Genomic DNA, 16,050 nt, shown 5'->3' on the forward strand with positions numbered 1-16,050 from the left:
CCACTTACAGTACCACTTACCCACCCCTGCCCGGATTGTGGAATTGTTTGATTTTTGGCTATTTGACCAATATGTTGTTCATAGAGTTGCACAAATCTGGTCTCCTGCATGTCTAAAATATTAATCAGCCAGCAGCCGTGATGTTTGTGAGGTAAAAGCTGCTGAAACAGCCCAACTGACAAACACACGCTTAACAAGAACAGGAGACGTGTTTGTACAGGACTTCTTTCACTGCATCTTTTTTTTTCCTTGTGTACATTTTCACATTAACTTCCCCTTTTTCTTTGTTGCCAGCAAAGCGTGGGAGTGTTGATGGTTTCATGCTGTAACAGCTGCTTCATTTCATGGGTGCAAAAACAAGTTGTGTAGAATCTGTTTGATCTGATGTTTCTCTCATTCCCTTAGTTCCTCAGCCCAACCTACAGTACTACTGCTCCTGGATTCTAATCTAAACCCCTGTTTTAAACTCTCTTAATCCCAAATGATACACACAATTTTATTGTCTTAAAAGTGTCAACATCCTCGTATTTGCTTATTCTGCTTAATCATTCAACAAGAAGTCCTCTCACACCCCTCTATGTCTTTTTTTCAGCCACACCATCAGAGTTTGGCAAGGTGTGTGATGCCTACACCTTCCAGTGTGCAAATGGAGTGTGTGTGAGCCTGGAGTGGAAATGTGATGGCATGGATGACTGTGGCGACTACTCAGACGAAGCCAACTGTGGTGAGTATTGCATTTTAAATACAAACTTGACCGGATCATTAACAGATTGCTGATTGTGTTCCTCTGATTTGTGTTTCAACTTGTGAGAACGTACAGGAACATTGATGCTAGAATATTTCTGTTGTGTGTGTCAGCTGCTCCCACTGAGGTCCCCGGCTGCTCCAGGTATTTCCAGTACGAGTGTAGAAATGGTCGCTGCATTCCAACCTGGTGGAAATGTGATGGCGAGAACGACTGCGGGGACTGGTCTGACGAGTCCCAGTGTACAGGTACACATGCTCTGTATTTTGGTTTGATTTATAAACACTTAAAATTATTCTCATTGATGTCCTAGACGTTTATAGTCTTTGTCAAAATGGAAAATAAAAAAAAAAAAAAAAAACACTTCATTTGACTGTGCATGAAAGTTAATTCTAGGTCAGTTTTCTTGCATTTACCGGAGCTTTCTTTCATGTCATGGAGGTTTTGGAGGATTCCTTAATAACTGGGCAAAATGTTCTGAGCCACATCTCAGCTATTTCAAACACACAAACCATAAACCTTTCTACCCTAAGATCTGTTGGTTTGTTGATTATTCATTTTTCTTTATATCATTAAAAGATCAACATTCATTTCCAAATTAAATTTAGTTAAAATTGTACTCTAGTGTTTCCCTGTATTTCAGCATAGATAAAATTCAGATTAAGTAGTAGTCTAATCCTCTGCCCTGCAGGTGGAGTAACTCCTCACACTGTGGCCCCTGGGCCCTCCACTTGTGCCCCAAACCGTTTCCACTGTGGCTCTGGAGCTTGTATCATCAACACGTGGGTGTGTGATGGCTACGCCGACTGTCCTGATGGCAGTGATGAGCTCGGATGTCCCACAGGTTCGACCTCGGTCTCTTGATCAGTCAAAGTAGTCGTGGGTTGTGTTGTTGTGATTTTTACTCCTCCAGACTTCATTAACCAAACTGAATAAGCACCCACTGAAGATAACGCGATTCTTGTGTTGTGCCTTTTTTTCTGACTGCAGTGAATGGCTCTGTGACAGTGGCTCCAGCACCCACCCTGGACCCGCCGGCCCCTGGCCACTGCAGCAGGGGTCAGTTCTTGTGTCACAGACCTCCACACTGCATCCCTGACTGGCAGCGCTGTGACGGCCAGCTCCACTGCCAGGATGGCTCTGATGAAGCCCACTGCCGTGAGTCTCTCACCCCTGAAACACTCAATCACCAGTGTTATGGCAAAACGAGTTCAATTGAGGAGAGACACCTTTCCTTTATATTCATATGAAAACTTAAAATCCACCAAGAACTATTTTGGTTTGACCCAACTGTTCTCCCACTTGTATTTCATATAGTGTATAATTTGTTGTTGTTTCAATAATATTTAATGCAACAATCACGTAAACATTCTTTCTGCAGCCACCCGAGGGCCTCTGTTCTGTGTGAACGGAATTCGCTGTGCTGATGGTGAAGCCTGCGTGTTGGACAGTGAGAGGTGTGACGGCTTCTTGGACTGCTCCGACCGCAGTGACGAGGACAACTGCACCCGTAGGTTCCCTCTACGCTACGCTGCTGAAGTTACCTAGACCATCCACAAGGGTTAACACTGAATTGTTCAGTATTTCATAACAAAGTCACATCCACTCTACATGTCAGTGATACCACTTAAGTGCTCCTCTTAGGTTCAAATGCAGTGCAGTGCTGTCATGTGCTGATTGTTAGTTGTCATTTCAGGCTGTGTTGCATACAGTTAAAGTCAGCCATCCAAACATAACAATCCACAAATCTCTCATTTCTTTTAGTGGACACCCTGGCCTATAAAGTTCAGAACCTCCAATGGACACCAGACTTGTTGGGTTCCATTACTCTGACGTGGTCTCGTCCCAAAAATCTTCCCTTGGACTCCTGCTACTTTCTCATTTACTACAGGTGATCTAGACACTCTTAGACCAGCTGATCTCAAAACCACCGCTGAAGTTGCACATTCAGTCTTGGACATCTGGCTCATGAGGAGCAACTAGTTAAACCAGCATTACTAGCTCTTAGATGGATGACTTTGAAAGAGGTATTTAATCTGTTGTTCATCACATAATGTTTCATGATTTGGTGTAATGATTTGTTGTTTGTTGTTTGTTTTCAGTGTCATGTAATGGTTAGATGTCAGGTCTGAAATGTTGATCATATTCCACAGTAGCTTTTTCATGTTAAAGTCAGCTATTTTTAAGTTAACATTAGCTTTATCAGGTGTTTTATTGAGCAAACAAAACTTCCACTTATCAGTTTGTAGATTCTAATATTAAGTAACAACTTAGCTCCAGTTTAGTTATAATTAAACAATGTGTAAATCTCTGCTTTCTATGATTGAACTTTTTAGCTGTTTGTGCTGATCCCCTGCCGTTATATGCAGATCCCATATGCAAATGATGTGATTATTAACCATGATGCCCTGACATCCCTCACCCTGTTTTTCCGTCTTCAGACTTGTCGGCACCCAGCAGTGGACAATCATGGACACCCATAGCAACAAAACCAGCTACAAACTGACAGTCCTGAAACCAGACACCACCTACCACATGAAGGTTCTCACCCAGTGCCTCAGCAAACTGCACAAAACCAACGAAGTGATCACAGTCAGGACGCCGGAAGGATGTGAGTGTTTCATGATAGATTTTCTCTTACTATGACTCAATAAGGTCAGTGTTTCCTCCAACCACACAAACACATTTAGAGTGATGCTGAACTTACAATATCACAGTCCCCTGAAAGTCTTAATTTTTAATTTATGTTCATTTATAGTGGTAGTAACTTTTTTTTGTACAAAATTAGGTATGTTAGGGCGGCACGGTGGTGCAGGGGTTAGCCCTCTCACCTCACAGCAAGAAAGTTCCAGGTTCAAGCCCTGGCTTGAGCACGAGGTCTTTTTGTGTGGAGTTTGAATGTTCTCCCTGTGCTTGCATGGGATCTGTCTGGGGAACTCCAGCTTCCACAGTCCAAAATTATGCAAGAAGGGACGAGATTTCTTTCTTTGATTTCCTTTCCTTTGATTGCTTCATTCACACTCACTCGTAAGTTTCATACAAGCAATACATTTTTAACATCAGGCTAATTCAACACCCTAAATTAACTGTAGGTTTGGCTGTGAGTGTGAATGGTTGTTTGTCTTCATGTGTTGGTCCTGCGATGGACAGGCGACCTGTCCAGGGTGAACCCCACCTCTCGCCTGACGGCAGCTGGGATAGGCTCCAGCCCCCAGCAACCCTTAACAGGATAAGAGGAAGAAAATGGATGGATGGATGGATGGATGGATGGATTGATAGGTATTTTAGCAGATGTTTGGTGGTTGTGTTTACACACACACTGAGTTCTAGTTTGAATTCAAAAAGTTTCACTAGTAAGAGCTTCAAGTACTGCTTGAAGAAAAAGCAGGTAAGTTGAACAGTGTCAGAGGTTGAATTAGAGGAGTTAGATGAATTATTGATTGAGCTGTCAGCTATGCATCATCCAACAGCCTGGAAATTAGATTCAAATGCAAATAAATAATAAAAGAGCAGTCAGGATTGTCACAAAAATACAAAACATTTGTAGCAGAGCTTATGTACTCACTGTTCTGCTAAAGCACATGAATAAAATCTTATAAAAAAACATAATTTGGCAAAACACAGTGATGAATAGATTAACATATTGAGGAATTTACATCAGGGTTGCTGTAGTGATGGAGTCAATGATCATTTTGACATCACTCAAATTGAAAAATAGGTCAGTGAAGTAGAAAAATGAATCAAAGAACAACAAGATGTAAATATTAAAATAAAAAAATCAACGGTCAATAATTCACGTATAAACAAGAGGCTGTTCAAATAAACAGGAATAAAAATAGGGTGCATGGATGTAAACAGGATGGAACTCATGAAGAAAAGACTCATTGTCATCTTATGGTAAGAAGACATGCAGAATCTGCTTGTGGCATGATTTGATTGTTGATAAGAAATCGCCCTGCGTGTATAACAGTTGCCACATAACTGGCTTTGTGTGTGTGTGTGTGTGTGTGTGTGTGTGTGTGTGTGTGTGTGTGTGTGTGTGTGTGTGTGTGTGTGTGTCCTGCAGTCCCTGACCCCCCCAGGAACCTGCAGTTGTCTTGTGATAATGGTGAGGATGGGACGGTTGATATCTCCTGGAGCCCGCCTGATAAAGGACATGGCCTCATCAGAGAATACATTGTGAGTTCATCGTCTCATTTTCAGGCATAATTATAGAAACATCATAAATGGACGGCCTGTCCTCTTTGTAATGCATGTTATTGTACTCATTGTGAGAAATAAGATCACATGTTGAATTACAACAAAATGGTGTGTTGTTTCTTTGGTTTAGGCCAGCGTTTCTCAAAGTGTGTGGCACGCCCCCCCCCGGGGGGGCGCGGAGGCATTCCAGGGGGGTGCGAGTCACCCGACGTCCAAACATTATTTCCCCCTCACCTTTCGCTTTGTTTATGGTTCCACCACAAAAAAAATTCTGGCGTTCAAACATTAGTTTCCCCTCACCTTTCGCTTTGTTTATGGTTCCGCCGTGAAAAAAATTCCGACGTCCAAACATCCCCCCTCACTGGGGGGAAAAGGGGAGGGGGGGAACTAATGTTTGGACGTTGGAATTTTTTTCACAGCGGAACCAAAGCGCGCTTTAAACCTCTTTCATAGCAACTGTTGTCAGGTCCGTTTTTAAAATGGAGAGATATTTGACAGGGATGAAACACATTTTATTTCATTTTTTCTAGTTTTGAAAAACTGAAGGAATGTTTGTAATTTTTAATAGGTCAATAAAGTTAAACATGGCCTGTTTTGTCAAAAAATTTGGCGTGGGGGGAATGAAAATTTTTCTTCCTCCAAAGGGGGGGGGAATGACAGAAAAAGTTTGAGAACCACTGGTTTAGGCTAAGCTTATAAGGAGCTAATTAGGGTCAACAGTTATACACGGTCATCGTTTGTCTCAGTTTGTTGTTGACAATCTGCTGTGGGGCTGGTTTTTAAATCGTTTTTTAAACTAGTTTTTTGAAATTAAAAATATCAAATTGTGGCTTGAATTCTAAGGTGTGTGTGTGTGTGTGTTGTCCATGCCAGGTTGAGTACATTGAGCGAGGGGAATCTGATTGGACGTCGCAGAGGAGTACCACAACCAGCACGGAAGTGAAGGAGCTGCAGCCAGATACTCTGTACAGGTTCAGGGTAAGACACACACACACACACACACTATTCCTTCCCTCAGTTTTTCATATTGTTTTGTGTGTATTAGTGTGGTTTGTTGCTGATGTGTCCCAGGTAGCGGCAGTGACCAGTAGAGGTGTGGGGAACTGGACTGAGGTGAAATCCATCACACCTAAGAAAGGTCTCATACAAATGCACGCTCTTCTAGACACAAATGCTGTGTAATATCACCCTCTACTGCTAGTTTGGTGGTTGTGCAGCTTTGTCAAGACATTTATCCTCCTGTTGCAGCTCTGCCTCCTCCCTCTGTGATCGCAGACAGCATCACCACAGACTCCATGAGCCTGTCGTTCAGCTTCAACTCTCAGTACGAGGTAAGAGTCCACTGAAAGAACACAAAAAAATTGTGTCCCCAGATGGAACCGAAGTGATGGGTCTCCTGTGTATGTTGTTCTCTTTTTCTTAGGTTAAACAGTACATTGTGATTCTATCCTGGCAGTTTGACACCCACATAAAGGAGAGCAAGAACTACACAGTCAGAGAGAGGATCCTCAAAGGTTCTTTATTCCTGTCGAGTGTGTTTTTATTCATCTGAGACGGCTGCTGATCAGCATGTCACTGTTCTGTCCATCTCCAGCTGTGAACCTGACAGCGGGGACAGTGTATGAGGTGGCTGTATGGGCTCACACCAGCATAGGAGACAGTCCCACAGCTTTATCCCATCATCAGACCATCGGCATGCAACCAGAAAAGCCCCTTCTCAAAGCGCGGGCCCTCAACCAAACTGCTGTGGACTGTAGCTGGACCTTCACTGGACCACCTGTGCAGGTGCAACACACAAAGCTCCTATTCTTCAGCGCACTTGGCTTAAAAATAAATACATTAATTAATTAATAAAAACAGTTATATACTAGATTAATACAACTGTTGTTGTCTACACCTGTTTTCTGTAACAAATTCAACTTTTTTTTTTCGAATTATTAATGAAATCTTTGTGTGGACTTTTTCCAATAGTGGCATGATAATGTTTTTGTTTCTGTTAGAGAAAATGATGGAGCAACCAATAATATTAGTGAAATGAATTAATACAGTCAATGGACAAAACAATATGTATTTTAAATGTATTTTTAGAATATTAAGAATTAACAGTGAGTAGTTTTTAACTTTCTCTAGAATAAAGAGTACATTGATTTATTTCAGTCAATTATGGGCTGCAATGTAGTAACCCGTCAACTTTCTCGAGTATTTATTAGTATTTATACTATATAAGATCACAAAAAATATAGTAATCATTTATTTTGTTATTTTCCATGAAATTACTTTAGAAAGAGATGACAAAAAGTTGCAAGTCGACTTTGCCTTGTTTTAAGAGGTCAGAAGCCCTCAATGAATGTGTCAGATGTGTAAATTAAACCCAGGCGTGATTCAGTTAAGAGGCCGTTACGAACTTGCTACAGAAACGTAAACACTGAGCTCTGTGTCTTTTTACTTGTAGTCGTACGGGGTGTTTTATTCCACATCCTTCCTTGACCTGTACCACAGTCCTCGTGTGGTCCACACAACTTCCTCCAGCCTGACAGTCAATGTCGACAGTGATGAACAGTATCTCATCCTGGTGAGTTGTCAGGATTTCCTTTATAGACTGATGCTAGTTACCTTAGCAGGAATGTCTACATGCCTTTATCCTTAATAACACGGAGCTGCACCACTTATTTTCTATTTACTTAAGCCCAGAATCAATCCAGTGCTCCTACAGCTGTCATCCTGGCTTGAGTCTGAAGTCTTTCAGTCCATTCAAAGGTGTTTTTCCACTCTCAACATTTTTTTTCTTGCTTGAAACTACATTGATTTCAACTGAAACTTACATGAAGGGAGTTTTGAGGATTAGATTATCCTCAACCGTCCCACTTCTCCCAAAGAGAGAATGGAAAGAAGTCCGAGCAGACATGGAAATAATTCAGCATTAAGTTTGACAGTTAAAGGTGTTACTGGGAATCATGAGCTGCAACAAGAGCAGTGGCATTCACGTTGATCAAAGTGGAGAGTGAATCTAACTGCAGCTTCTTCATTGTGCTCCTTGACCGCCAGACTGACAAGTTGTTTTTGTATTTATATCACAATGTTGCACAGGCTGATAATCACACAGAGCAGCTCTCAGTAATACCTGGTGGTGAATAAATATACAGTATGTGTACTGCAATAGTATTTGTTACAATGCTCCAAAGGGTTGGAAAATTTTGCTTTTATTTTATAGCTAGATGACTCAATATCTCCTTATCATAGTCCAGTAGTGTGTCGACGTCTATCATTTACTGTCTCTCTTCTGCGACACTAATCTTTTTCTGTAGGTGCGTGCTGTCTCTCCCTTCCTGGGTCCCCCATCTGACTACACCGTGGTGAAAATGATTCCCAACGAGAGGCTGCCACCCAGGAACCTCCATCGTGTGCGAGTAGACAAGACGCAGGCCACGCTGAAGTGGCAGCCGCCCTACGATGCCCCGAACGCACCTCTGGTACAACTTTATGTGAACAAGATCCATCTTCTGGCACAAACACAGGCTCACCTACACACTGAAACACCCCAACAACTGCTGTAGTATCATATGTGTTTTTGTGTCCTCTCTCTTTCCTTGGAGACTTATGCGATCCACGTGCGCGACGTAATTCGCAAAGTGGAGATGGACTACAAGCTGACCACTCAGAACAACACAGTGGAGTACCTGCTGAAGGGCCTGGAGCCCGGAGGACGCTACAGCATCTCTGTCCGCCTACGTAACATGAGCAAGGAGGCCAGCTTCACTCTGAGCACAGGTACACGTCATCAAAATAATCGGCAGAGTACTGGCCTTGTCCTTGTTTAGAAAAGAAACCCTCCGTCTGTTTCTCAGATAAAACCAATTGTTCAGCACTTTGCAAAGTAATATTAATTCAATGTAATTTATGATTTTTGGGGGGCAGTAAATTGTGAAATGATGCTACAAAAAAGAAAGTGTAGAGTCAAGTCATGTATGAAAAGTTTATATTTGGTATTTGTTCAGGCCTTTTAGCGCGACAAAATGAAGCTCCTACCACACTTTCGTCAGGTTGATCACTACACATTTGTCCCTCTGCCACAGTTCCTCTCCCAGCTCCTGAAGCCCTGAAGATTTTGACAGAGAAAGACCACGTATTCTTGTTCTGGAAGAGCCTGGCTGTCAGAGAGAAGGTCTTTAACGAGAGCCGGGTGAGACCCCAGAGACTGATATCTGTATTTGTTTTAACATCCTGCACCTCTTCAGTGTTTCCTCCGACACTTAAATTTGCACAGAGAGGTTTCTCCTCTCTTACAGATGAAGAACCGTTTTATGATAATAATCATGTAATCCTATCTGTTGGTATATCTCCTCAGTCACATTCATGCTCTGTTGTTTACAGGGCTATGAAGTGCACGTGTACGACAGTGTGACCAACCAGACGTCCTACCTGGGAAACACCACAGAGACCTACTTTCGCATCAGCAGCCTGTCACTTGGACACAACTACACCTTCTCTGTGCAGGCGTGTTGCCTGCTCAATGGTCAGCTATGTGGGGAGCCTGCCCTATTGCTGTATAACCAGCTGACAGCAGGTACTGGAGCACACACACATACACACACACACACACACACACACACTCCTATTCTAAGACATGACTGTGAGTATAGGTCACATATTTAGATTGAGACATGACAAACTTTATTTCTTATTTGTAGGGGCCAGTGATGCATCCCGCAGTGACGGACACTCTGGGGACATGGCAGCGGTGGTGGTCCCCGTCCTATTCTTGCTGCTGCTCGGAGTTTGCGGAGGCTTGGTGGCACTCTATCTTCGACACCGCCGACTGCAGAACAATTTTACTGCCTTCGCCAACTCCCATTACAACTCACGCCTGGGTTCTGCGATCTTCTCCTCTGGAGACGAACTTGGTAACATCACTTTTTTATGTATTGAGATATTTTTTCGGTACTGCAACTTGAGTATCTACCGATTCCAATTGAATACTTTTTTCCTACTAATAAAATGCGGTGCGGAGACATTTGTATGGAGGCACATAGTTTAACCAACCCATAACATAATCAATGTCTGATTAGTAAATTGGATCACTATTGGCACACAATGTTAATATTTTGTTAGAACAGCCTAACTTGTAGAATTTATGTTCACAGTTTTGACAGCCTTCTTCTGTGTTTTACTCTCTGATGAATTGTTTCATGTGACGCGAGTGAGAAAACTAGCTGTTGAAGCTAATAGCAGCAGCCTTTTTTTGCTGGAAACACGGTTGATGACCTGTGGGTTCGCTGGCAGGAAATCCTAAAAGTGTTGTGATGCGTTATCATTGAAATTATCTTTTCTACTTTTTACAAACATTTAGCTCGATAGTTAGCATCAAAGATGTTGATTGGTGCTGCTTTAACCTTTGCCTCCTCCTCTGTTCTCTCCAGGGGATGATGATGAAGACGCACCTATGATCAGTGGCTTCTCAGACGATGTTCCCATGGTCATTGCATAGCGAGACACATCTCTCCATGACCTTTTTCCTCTCTCCCCCCCTTTTGCCCCCGTCTCTTCTCCCCTTCACGCCCATCAACAGCTCGGCACGATGGAGTGAGGAGCAAACAGGCGGAAACTTTGCCCTCCTCCCTAATCCTTTGTTGGGGAAACCACCCAATTAGCAAGAAATACGAAGAAAAAATGGAAAATTGTAAAGAGAGATAGAGATATTTTTCAAATATACAATGCACTTTTTTTGGATGCGCAATAACTTATTTTTTATAATATGGAAATAAATATATATAAATACATATATGTATGGGGTCAAAAAAGGACTGTGAGGAAGCTGTGGACATTGACGCTAACTGTGAAAGATGGGGGTTTGTTAAGTGCGCTGGGGAAAGAGAGACCTTAATTGAAATGCAAACTCGCTAGCCATTGGAGTGGTACATTGCTTAAAGCCAAAACAAGCATCCAGAGACTGAAATATAGAATGCAAAAAAGACACAAACAGATGCACATTAACAAAAGCGAATCTGTAGATGTACGCTGTACACAAAATGTACAAATAGAAAACAGCGAAGCACTTCTAGTTACGTATCTTGGTGATAGTACAGTGGGGTACTATAGCAGTATATGTAACTGTGGTGACCCGTGTGAGGCTATTGGAAGAGTTTATTATTGAGCATTATCTGCAGATTTTGAATTCTTTATTTCTTTGATCACCAGGTTGTAAATGTTGATTGTTGTAAATGCATTAACCAAACAAATCAGTAATCAAATTGATTAGTGACACAATGTGGTGTCCTCATAGAGATACACTTTTGTTTCCCACCACCAGCACACAGTTATATGTCTGTATGTAAAGATATTTTTCACACCATGATAACAGAATATCCCCGGCTTTTTTGGAGGAGCGAAGTGATTTTCCCTGTAGGCGTCACCTGAAAGTTTCTAAACTATTTGTAAATATTGGCTTTTAATATGTCCTCTCCTCATAATGCTGCATCATATCATTCTGAAATATGTGTATTTAGTTCGTCCTTCATTCAGGAGCATTAATGACCACCCCCCCTCCCCAGCATTGTGTTTTGCTGTCTTGAAAGAGGAAATGTGGTTGGGGTTCTCAGGGAACTGTGTCAGAGCGGACACCAGCGCAGCACCACCGTCACCATCATGGATTAGGCGGCACTGTTGAACAGGTACAGACACCTGGTGTGAAGAGGTACTGGTGAGATTATTGCGGTTGAAGTGGTCAGTTCATCCAAAGCTACTATACTTGTTTTGACATACTGTATCGCGAGTAGTATGTAGCCACGCAGATAGTTTTATTTTGTCAGGTCACCTGCCTGCTTATCTTTGTAAAATAAGCTAACCAGTTAAACGTTACTTAGCTGGTACACATTAGCCGCTGCCAATATAGTAGTGAGCAAAGCAGCAAGCTCCTGGCTAATAGAAAGCTAGTACAGTTGGCTGCTAGCTAAAAAAAAATTCACATCTAATGAAGAGACGCGCTCAACAATTGGCAAGCTTCTCCTGGTGTGTAACACTTAGTGACATCTAGTGGTAAAGTAGCAGACATCAACCCCTCGCCTCACCAATACTATGGCAGCTTGCAGGCTAATTCTGAAACTCCACTGAGCCCTGCAGAAGAAAATACTTTGTGAACTAAATGAAGTTATATCCACCTTCATGTGGGATTGAGGCAGGAACATAGGCACCTGAACAAACAGCAAAAACTATCTGCATGACCTTAAACCAGTAAATGCTTGGTGGGAGTACTTTTTATTTTTTTTAAATTTCTTTCGTTGCCATCTAGTTTCCTTTGAGACTGGTTGGAATCTGGAGCTGTCATGAAGTTATGAGGATATTGTCTCTGTATGTACAGAAGCTCATTGTTGCACGTCTGTAAATGTGTCAATGTTGAAAACCGTCTGCTCCTGCCCCCTTCCTCACCTGACTCTGTACGGTAGTCCTTAAACTGAAATAATGTGTTTGAGCCATTTGAAGCGACGGCTGTTCTGCTTGCTATTGAATTTGGGTTTTTTTTTTGTTTTTTTTCCCATTTGTACAGATGTCTACATGAATGTATTTTCTATTTTTTGAAAGGTATCGTCCAGGCTCATTATGCTATGACCACCTGTGAAGTCGATGTGCACTTTGTGCTTCACTCGAGCCACAGTGAATTTGTAAAGCACCCATTCCACTGTGGTCAACACCTGCTTTTTATTTGATGTTGTTTGTCTGTGGACTGGCTTCTGCAGATGTGTTCCAACCCTCAGAGCCCAATTTGTTAACCAGAGCAACAGACCAAACCATTTCTTTGTCAGGTGGAACCCTGATGTTCTGCAGAATTGTTTCTTTTCATCATTCCAGATTATTTAAACAGTGTTGCTACTGACATTGAAGGTTTCTTCCAGACTTAAGCTTGACTCCAGTTCCTCGCCTTGCTCATGAGGTACATTGTTCGGTTTCTTGGCCTTAAATCTGAATCTTCTGGGAATTTTTTGCTCTGTGTTGTTGCTCTGTTTCCATTTTACCACATAATGCCTTATTGAGACACATTGAGTTTCTATGTAATGTACTGTTTGTATGATAGAACACAAGTGCATGCGCGTGCGCGTGCACGCACACATACACACACACACACACACACACACACACACACATTCTACCCAAACACAAAGCTAAGGAGGAAGTTATTGTTAGGGCATTTTTTTAATTTTGTCGGATCACTGCTTCCCTCTGTGTAGGCTGCTGTATGCCAGCCTCTTTTTAGTCAGGTTTTTACACATGTACAAAGTGTAATTATTGTTTGTTATGTAACTGTTTGCTCCCCACTTGTCTTAATGTCGACTCCTTGTCAAATAGTTTGCTTCGAAATGTTGTTTGGCACAGAGTTTGATCATGTTGGACTCATTTGAAGATATTAATGTCTTGCTCACTTATCTTGGAGGTTACAAGAGAAAACAAGATGTTTGAAGAAACAGTGTGAGGTGTTTTAAAAACCACTTATGCTGAAATAAAGATGCTGAAAATAAAGGTCCGCTGTTTCTTTTATTCTACGTTTGCACTGTGTGTGTATGTCAAGGGAGGAATGATAATGAATTTCAAATGAACCCAAACATCATTGAAACTATGAACACAGTGAGACTATGGGTAGCTCTCATGTCTGATCTTGCATGCACAAACATGTAGGCAGTCAAAAATTTCAGCATACTTCCTTCAGCTTAAAGTTGAACTTCACCTAATGTGACAATTTACAACTGGATGAATGGAGTGGAATGTGAGGCTGCGTATGACTGAATGATATTTCATCATCCTGACACACATCAACTACTGTATATTCCTCTGCAGAAAGTATTTAACCAAATTAACTATAAATATATATATATATATATATATATATATATATGTATATATATATATATATATATATGTTTTTAACTTGAAACAATCAAAATTGGATGTACATTTTACTACTTTCTTTTAAAAAAAAAAAAATTTTAGATGCTTTGAAAGGTTCTGTTTGACTTATTGAAATAATCCTGACCTGGAATGAAACTTGATTATGTTATGAAAGCAGCAAATAGCAAAACTCTCACTATCTAAAAACATATATTTTAAATCAGAATTAATGATATCGTGCATTTCCCTCTGAAGGTTGTTTTTTTTAGTTTTTTTTTTTTTACATTCGCTTAACTGAAGTTCTCCTTTTGCTAGCTGGTAAACACCTCCCACGAGTGCGTACAAGGTGCAACAACTAATTGGGTTTAAAGCTGTTTGTTGAGAATGTGCCGATTATTTTAAAGTAGTGGAAGACAGAACCGCAGGTTCTGTGAGTTAAGAGTATTCGTGGTTTATTTCCACAATGACTTTGCTATTTTGACAGTTTGAATTAGATGAATAAAACTCAACCAGACCAAAGTCACGTTTGTTTCTCTTCTACTCAAGACAAAAGCACAGCAAGTTAAATGATACTGAATAGAAATTCCTCCTCCATATGTAAACTTGGTTGCTATAAATTCATCACTTCAGCTGACCCAAACAACCGGATGCGTGATTTGTTCTGACCAAGCTGTGTAAAACTTATGCAAGCGATCTCTGCAACCCTGTCTCAATCCATCTATCTATTCATTTTCGAGAGGTGGGGTTCACCCTGGGGGGGTTGCCGGGGACCTGTTTCAATCACAGGAAAAAATATTGCATCTGTTAAACTATATAGCAATGGTTGGTCTCCTGCTGCCGTGTTTGTCACTTCAGTTAGTGGGAACTATCTCTCACCCAAAGCTGCCTCCTTCTGCCAATATTCTCACTTGTTTAATGTATTTTTTTTATTTTTTATTCCTGCGGTCATAATTAGTACAACAGCTAGTCGGCAAATGTCACCTAAGCATCCACGTGGTAGTTTTCAGTGCTAGAATTAATGATTTTGTCCATCATTTTACTGGGTGTACGACTTCCAAACACATAAAACATTATGTCACTTTAAGTGGTGCATCTACTGATCCACTGTTAATATAATGTACGATATTGATTTGTGCAGCTTTAACACCATTCTCTATGAGTTGAAAGGACATTAGATGTCAGGCTGAAAGGATTGTTGAACCCCACCACTGAGTCACGGATGGCTGGCTTTGCTTCTGGATCTACAAACTCACTTTCCAACTGAATCTTTGTTTCAGAACAAAGAGGTGACTGTATTCATGCCTGTCACTGAGGTGCAGTAACACATGACTGTCCAAGAAGTTCCCTGACAAGCCCATCACTTGGGAGAAATGAATGTCTTACTCACAGCAGAGCACTGAGACGCCTGTGTGTGTGTGTACTTTTGAACCGAGACAACTTACAGGAACACAGTGACGTTTTTGGGAAACAGTTATCGTCCATCGTCCTCAGAGCCAGACAAGAAGAAAGATAGCCTTTTCTCCTCTGTGCTGCGTTCGGGTTCCACAGAGACCTGTTGGCTGCTAGTTAGCTTAGCACATGAATGGAAGTGAAGTATACCTGTCAAAAGTCAGTGTATATACAGTTTTCAACTAAATGTTCTTTGCCTACATTATTAGACCTAGGCTTTAACAACATTCGGCATGAAAAAAACATTTAAAAAATTGACTGATATTTTATCTTCGGCCCACAAAACAAAACATCTGTTGAGGAGACTCTGGGGAGGAGGGCAGATAAATCTATTTTCCAAATTGCTGGCATATTCGTTTATTTAGGTAACTGAATGGTCTTTGTCTCTGAGCCCTCTCCTTTCAATTGAAATAGCTTTTAGAGGGATGACATCATAACATACATTTCTAACACAGGAATTTTTAAATCCAGGCCTATATTCCCATGATGACATCATCAGGGTCACTCTCTCAGGTTTAACAATGTACCTGCGCAAGCAATACGGGCATTATAAGTGTTTTCTCTTCTAAAAACGTGTCACGATTTGCAAGTAAAGGTCACCAAAAGAAATACAACTAGATATGTTTTGCTTACAAATGCAACTTTAGGTATACTTGTGACTTTTGAATGGTTACCTGCAGAAATCTGCCATGCACAGCTAAGGGCAGCACCTTACCAACCAAAATACGCTCACAGTGTTGCCTGAAGATAAATGTAGGTGTGTCTATGTGTGCGCGCCTGTG

At 41.3% G+C, this 16,050-nt stretch overlaps 1 protein-coding gene across 1 annotated transcript in view; it reads left to right on the forward strand.

The window, feature by feature from the left end:
• Positions 1-13,454, forward strand: part of sorl1 (sortilin-related receptor, L(DLR class) A repeats containing) — a 73,462-nt gene extending 60,008 nt beyond the window's left edge. Inside the window, exons 29-48 of the mRNA XM_086216017.1 lie at positions 593-724; positions 859-993; positions 1,437-1,589; positions 1,736-1,903; positions 2,127-2,255; positions 2,510-2,636; positions 3,187-3,356; positions 4,812-4,924; positions 5,819-5,923; positions 6,017-6,083; positions 6,194-6,276; positions 6,369-6,459; positions 6,540-6,730; positions 7,398-7,517; positions 8,251-8,415; positions 8,539-8,713; positions 9,019-9,125; positions 9,317-9,509; positions 9,634-9,846; positions 10,363-13,454. Of these exons, the coding sequence (XP_086072143.1) occupies positions 593-724; positions 859-993; positions 1,437-1,589; positions 1,736-1,903; positions 2,127-2,255; positions 2,510-2,636; positions 3,187-3,356; positions 4,812-4,924; positions 5,819-5,923; positions 6,017-6,083; positions 6,194-6,276; positions 6,369-6,459; positions 6,540-6,730; positions 7,398-7,517; positions 8,251-8,415; positions 8,539-8,713; positions 9,019-9,125; positions 9,317-9,509; positions 9,634-9,846; positions 10,363-10,430 (2,705 nt within the window). The 3' untranslated portion in view covers positions 10,431-13,454. The remainder of the gene's footprint in view (positions 1-592; positions 725-858; positions 994-1,436; positions 1,590-1,735; positions 1,904-2,126; positions 2,256-2,509; positions 2,637-3,186; positions 3,357-4,811; positions 4,925-5,818; positions 5,924-6,016; positions 6,084-6,193; positions 6,277-6,368; positions 6,460-6,539; positions 6,731-7,397; positions 7,518-8,250; positions 8,416-8,538; positions 8,714-9,018; positions 9,126-9,316; positions 9,510-9,633; positions 9,847-10,362) is intronic.
• Positions 13,455-16,050: the final 2,596 nt, after the last annotated feature.

The sequence above is a fragment of the Aulostomus chinensis genome, chromosome 10, assembly GCF_037954235.1.
Source record: "Aulostomus chinensis isolate RoL2024-O1b breed Wild chromosome 10, RoL_Achi_v1.0, whole genome shotgun sequence".
Classification (NCBI taxonomy): Eukaryota; Metazoa; Chordata; class Actinopteri; order Syngnathiformes; family Aulostomidae; genus Aulostomus; species Aulostomus chinensis.